Source organism: Tupaia chinensis, unplaced genomic scaffold, assembly GCF_000334495.1.
Source record: "Tupaia chinensis unplaced genomic scaffold, TupChi_1.0 Scaffold000679_1, whole genome shotgun sequence".
Taxonomy (NCBI): domain Eukaryota; kingdom Metazoa; phylum Chordata; class Mammalia; order Scandentia; family Tupaiidae; genus Tupaia; species Tupaia belangeri.
In genome coordinates this window covers 13,616-20,363 of record NW_006160203.1, presented here as the reverse complement: position 1 = coordinate 20,363, position 6,748 = coordinate 13,616, and the positions used below count along the sequence as shown (strand labels likewise).

The following is a 6,748-nucleotide window of genomic DNA, read 5'->3' as shown; positions in this document are numbered from 1 at the left end:
ATTCTCCTCCTGGGATCTTGAGCATGTAACACACTCACCTAGCATGATTTTGAAGTCACCAAGTTTGGTCATATGGGAGTCCACACCATCTACTGACCCTGCTGGAGGTGATTCCACCCTACTGGAGTGATTTCTCACTTTCTCTCTTACTGTCTCTGTCTGTATCTCTTCAGTGAGTACAAGTGTCCTATAACAAAACAACAACAAAGACAAAAACAAAAAAGGAAAATATGTGATTACACATGAACTTAACTAAAATGTTAGCTGTGTTGCAATCACAGCACAAATCTACATTCAGTTCTTATCTTCTGTATTACCTCTTAAAATATTTTATTCAACATACTTGGTAACAAAAAAATTACATTGCTTATTTATTTGCTTCCTTATTTACAATCAGATTAACCACCAATGATATCTTCCGGGCATAGAGTTTGTGGACAAAGTTTTTATTTTTTTACAAATCTGAAACATCCACACTTGAGCTAGAGCACACAGTTATCCCCCCAAACAGTTGCCCCATGCTGTAGCATTACCACGTGATCAAATTGTGGAGGAAATAGTTTCAGATGATCATTGAGTTTGACAAAAGGACATTGGTGAGAAGTGACATGAGTTGGAGTTTTATTGGTAAAAAAACTTGAGTCACAAAGTGCTATGTAATGCACACAGAGGAGCTTTGCTTTGGAAATATATGGCTAGACATAGGAAAAGGATACACACATTTGACCTCATCTTGCTTGAAGTGAGCCATTAACTTCAAATATAAAATTGTATATAAGCATAAACATACCACAAATAACTGTGTTTTACAAGATCTGTATTCAAATACTGTAGCTGAAACTCTTAGATTGTGATCTGAGGCAAGTAAATTAGTAAACCTCCCATACCTTCAATTTTCTTCTCTGTAAAACAGGGACAGTAATACAGGAACTACCAACTTAATACGAGGATGAAATCATCAAACTGAAGTGGATTTGTCTGCAAGATAATAAAGTTTAATTTACTGTACTTATATGAGCAGCAACTATGGAACAATTGTTTTAGAAATTTATCATATGTTGTTTAATTGAGAATGAATGAAAAAACATTTATCCTATTGCTTGAAATGACTTTTCCTTCAATCTTGGTTTAAAACAAAATTAAACAAATAACTTTCACTCATATTTAATAAAAAATGCATGCCATTAGTATATTTAAGGAAATTAGAACAAATTAAGAGTAATTTCAAAATTGCTGGCTATTTTTCAATTAGGAAAACAGATTAGAGATAAGATATGAATTTTTTTTCCTCTTTTAGTATCTTTTGGTTTTTGGTGGGCTCATGATATAAAAGAAAAGAAAAAAGAAGGAAGAGAAGAGAATGGGGAGGAAGGAAGAAAAGAACAAAGGAAGAAAGGGAGGCAAGAGGGAAAGATGACTAACATTGGTTTTCTCACTTCATGGATGTTCACCCTCCAAAAATCTAGATCTAGATTTCTAGGCTTTTGTTTGTACTTTTGTATTTGTTTTATTAAAGGCTAAGGGAAAAAATAATAATTTCCCATAAAGACTTTTGGAAGTAGGAAAAAAAGCATTTAATTCAATTGACATATGTATGAAGAGTTTAGTAAAATAGCAATGAATTTCAGAGAAAAACATCCTCTAGAATCATCAAACTAAGATATACAGTTCAGTTTTCCATTGCACATCCAGAATTTTTTAATGAAAACTTAAAACCTTTGGTAAAGTTCAAAAAAAAAGATATCAAAAGGATCTATAAAAGAGCCTAACCACTCTTATGTGCTCAATATATGTTAGTTTCTGTTTTTTTTTTTTTTTTTTGTTTGTCAGGATCTGTAAGCTGTTGTTGATTCCCTTGTAGTTCAGCAAGCATATAATCCTCCTTATTTACATATACCCTCACTTTCTTAGCATTATAAACAGGCTGAGTTATTCTCCTCTTCAACAATCTTCTCATGGCACTTTTAATCTCTGTGTTCTCATTGTGTAAATTATAGGATTTAACATAGGGGTGAGGATTGCAAAGAACACAGTCACCAACTTGTTCATGCAATAGATGGCCACTGGATGTGTGTAGGTGAATATGTAAGGCACAAAAAAGAGTACAATGATGGTAAAGTGGGAGCCACATGTAGAGAGGGCTTTGTTCTGTCCTTCAGAGCCATAGGATTTCATAGAGCTCAAGATAATTATGTAGGAGATGAGTAGCATAGAGAAAATGAGCAAGCACATAGCTCCACTGTTGGCTGCCATCACCATTCCCAGCCTGTAGTTGTCTCTGCAGGAAAGTTTCAATAACGGGAAAAAGTCACACATGAAGTGGTCAATGACATTGGGCCCACAGAAGAGCAAGTTGACCATAAAAAGAATCTGCACAGTGGCATGCAGGATGCCACCAATCCAAGCTACCACCACCAAGACGTGACAGAGCCCCTGTTTCATTATAGTCATGTAGTGCAGGGAATTGCAGATGGCCATGTAGCAATTATAGGCCATGACATGAGGAGGATGAGCTCCGATTATTCCAGGAGACTTTCCAAAAATAGCTGAGTGAGGCAGCCCCTGAAGGAGATGGTTCTCCTCTGCTACAGCATGTTGATGATTATCTTGGGGGTGGTGACACAAGTGTAGGAGACATCTATGAAGGACAAGAGGTGAAAAAAAAGTACATGAGAGCCTAAAGAGTGGTGCTGAGGGAGACAGTGATGACAATGAGCAGATTAGCCAACACGCTAAATGGGAAAATGAGCAAAAAGACAGTGAAGAATGTCTTCTTGGGAGGCATGAGTTGACCCATTCACATAGTTACACCTTACATGGGCCTAAACTATCTATAAGAGATAAAAATATTACTGTGGCGTGTTGACAAGGATTACTGTCTGAATTTCATAGTACCAAGGTAGTGTAGTTACTATAGTTTGAGTTCCAGTAATTACTTTGTTTATTTTCACTTCCTTCATAATGCTTTCTGTCTTATCTGATACCTAGTGTTTGTTTGTAAAATATTTATGGGCCTTGGAACCAGCAGTTGGCTTAATGGATATGTCACTGGACTCCCATGTAGTCAACTGTGGTTCAAGTCCCAGACCTGGTGACTTGGGCTCACACTGGGCACATGTGCATATGCGCCCAAGATCCTGAGAAGAGAATGGAGGAGTGGAGATTGTGGCATGGCCATCCCCTTTGGGGTGTGATTTCTTGCTCTCTGTTTCTCTTTCTCTCTCTTTCTGGTGAGCACACGTGCCTTATAGCATAAACCACTCCAAAAAAAAAAAAAAAAGAAAAAGAAAGAAAAGAAAAAAAAAGGGTCATGATTTATCTGTAATTTATTGAGGAAATTCTGGGTTATATAAATGAGGTCTGAAATACTCTTCTGACTCTAACTCCATGTGACTTTGGAAGGCATTCCAGAGCCCTCTGCTTCCAAGACTTCCTTTGCAAATGTGACTTTATATTATACATTGTAACTATAAGACGTATTTTGTAAACTGTAAAGCATTATTTCACACAAGTAAGGGTTATTTCTTCTACTAGGAAAATGTCTATTGGGAGCAGAGCTCTAATTGTGAAAGATATGGTCCAGAAATAGCCATTGCAAGCAGGCTGATTAGAGATAAGTATACATCACTAGAGACATACCTTCTCCGGAATCTACCATAAGCCATAAAATATTCATGGCTGTTTCCTAACTGGATTAATGTAATACTGGGCATAGGGTCCTTGTTGCTGGCTCCAATTTAGTGATGAATAAATATTTGATGAATTGCCATGCTTCTACACTTCCATGGATAAGAATACACGTGCTTTCCCAGCATATAAATCTTTAGAACTCACGTATGCTCATCCTCCCACACTCCTCTTTATGAGAAACATAAATAAACTTGATAGGAGTGTGCTACCCAACTTAATGTTTTCTGGTATGTTTCATAAATAAACATTAAAAATAGTAATCCTGGCTCCAGCATATTGTGTAGAGGATATGTCACTGGGCTTCTACATGGCAGACCAAGGTTTGAGTTCCCTGCCCAGTGGCTTGAAACTCATGTTGGGAACATGTGCATGCATGCCAAAGATCCTGGGAAGAAAATGGAGGAGAAAGGGTTAGGGCATGGCCACTGTCCTGGGGGGTAATTTCTCACTTTCCATCTCACTGTTTCTCTTTCTCTCTCTCTCGTGAGCACATGTTCCCTAAGACAAAAACCTTCTAAAAATATTAAGTCCTTCTATGAAAAAATATTACTAATTTTACTTTCAAAATAATTACAGCACTAGTGATTAATGTTGTTTATTCTTCAAAATTAGATTGCATATATAATTTAACACAGTCCAACCCAGTAAATTTTCAGCTTCAATAAATTAAGATTAAAAACACTATTGGGTAGATTTTATCATCTTGAAGGCAAAGGCAACTCTTATTTTCCAAATTTGAAAAAGATAATTTTAATTTGGACAGCAAGAAGAAATAGACTACTAGATAAGGTAGGAAAAGTACTGTACACATATTTAGAGATATACACAAGCCATTTATATTAGGTTGTTGGAAAGTGATGACACATTTGTCTATGTTTTTCTAAGCAAAAAATGCATCATGACTTTCCCAATGACTCAGTAAAATCAATTGATTACTATAATCAATAACTTAACATGCTTTATTACTCAACAAATACTTATTAGACACTTACTATGGACATTAAGTTCCAGAACTTGCTGTGGTCAAACATGTGAGAGTTCAGTGCATGTAAAATGATCTAGAATTTATTTTAATGACTTTTTAAATACTTTTCTTTATTCTGATTAATAACCAATTTTTTTAATGAGTAAATGATATCATCATATTACTCACCATATATATACCATGGACATACTGAAATCATCCATCACTGTAGTAAGGCATGGAAAGATGATCTTTACCTTGTTTGCTATCAAGTTGGAGAGGTAAAATACTTCTAGATAAGATCATTAACAACTTAAACATTTCACAAAACTGTATATGACATGTTTTTTTTTTCAAAAGTGGAAATTTCACTAGACAAGAAATCAATTGGTCAATGATTTCAAAAATGATAAAGAAATGGAATATGTCTTTAAATATGTTAAACAAAAGTTTCCACAAGATTCTCTGAAAGTCAGTCAGTCAATAAACTTATACTGTGTTTCCATAAATAGAATATTTTAAAATTACTACTTCAAATTGTCCATTACTTCTACTAAAGCTACATAATTTAAATGAAACTTAGAGATTCTTAGCCATCCAGCTAAAGCAATATTATTCCAGTGTGATAAACTAGGTATATTATAATAACTACAAGCTCTAATTATCTATAGTTCTAATTATCTCTAACAACTATTAAAAAGAAAATGAATTATTATTTCTTTCTAATACTTTGGGTTCCTAATGGGGGATAGAGATAAAGAGAGTTGTAAAGTGAGGAGCAGTGAAGTGAGAAAAGTGAGTAAAAAAATCATAAGAAGGAGAGAAACATGCATTCCTTCATGTAAACACACAGATGGCCTCCATAAAAACTACATTCATTAATCAAAGTTATAAGAAGTAAATCCATAGAGAAACAATGGAAAACTACTAAAGCAAGATTATACAATTTCATTTTCTCTATTTTAAATAAGCCAAGAGCTCTATGACTGAGACTGATTGACTAAAGGTTATAGAAACACAGAAAATGGATGTAAATACCAGATATACTATGTGTGAAAGAGTAGAGTCTGAGGAAGGACATTTAGAAAAAAATAGAGAGGCAAAGCATTAATGGGACAAAGAAATGTGGTATTACCTGTTGAAGATACTTTTATAGTTTTATCAACTGGACTACGAAGAAATGTTCACATGTTGAAATATTCACTTTGTAAGCTAACGTAATTGAATGTAAAAGAGAAAATAAAATTTTAAAAAGTTAAAAAAATAAGTAAAAAAAATAAATAAACAAAGAGAAAAATTGGGAATATGAAGACTAGAAAGTGGCGTGTTGACAAGGTGTCGTGTTTACAAGGTGTATGCATTAGTTGAGATTAAAATGTTCTTAGAGCTTTCACTGAATTCACCAATTGTTTCCAAGCACTTCTCTGGACCTCCATTCTTCCTGTTTATAAATAATTAATAAGGAAATAAAAATTCTTTTGTATTTTCTCTGACCTAGGGATTCTCTTTCTTATGTTGTATCTTTAAGAGTTTGTAGAAATTTTAAATTTCAGAACTTCATAGTCCATTTAATTAATGAAGAAACTGAGGCTCAAAAACTTAAGATAACACCAAAAAACTTCCTTGAGATTCTTTCAGTTCATTTATAAATAAAAGGCTACACAGGGAGGTGTGATTTTTCTCTAAGAAGCTTCTCTTAGATAGCTGGGCTTGTTAATTGTTACAAAGTCTTAACAGCATAACATCAAAGTATGGTGCAATCTATGCATGGCCTTCTCTTGCTATAATTTCTGTCTCTTAACTCTTATTTGCCATCTCCACCCTTCATTCTCATTGTAGGAACATAGCAGGCAATGCCATACATCTCATCAATGTCACTGAGACTGGTATCCTAGATATGAACACATTTCCATTTGAAATACATAAATTCAGTGTGTGTTTGTTCTTAATCTTGAAGGTATTTTTGTCTTGCCTCTACAAAGGATTTTCAAACATGGAGTGAATAACAAGTAGTCTAGTATGTAATTTCTCTTTTGATTCTTTTTTATTCAATTTTTAGATTTGAAGCAACAGAAAATTCAGTTCTCCTTAATT

General features: G+C 34.3%; 1 protein-coding gene and 1 pseudogene across 1 annotated transcript in view; both read right to left on the bottom strand.

Moving 5' to 3' along the window:
- Window positions 1–1,783: 1,783 nt before the first annotated feature.
- On the bottom strand, window positions 1,784–2,797 carry LOC114010003 (olfactory receptor 140-like; annotated as a pseudogene).
- A 3,661-nt stretch (window positions 2,798–6,458) lies between these two features.
- The window catches only part of LOC106736187 (olfactory receptor 4C15-like), a 1,179-nt gene continuing 889 nt past the window's right edge, over window positions 6,459–6,748 (bottom strand). Inside the window, exon 2 of the mRNA XM_027776532.1 lies at window positions 6,459–6,545. Coding sequence (XP_027632333.1) covers window positions 6,459–6,545 — 87 coding nt within the window. The remainder of the gene's footprint in view (window positions 6,546–6,748) is intronic.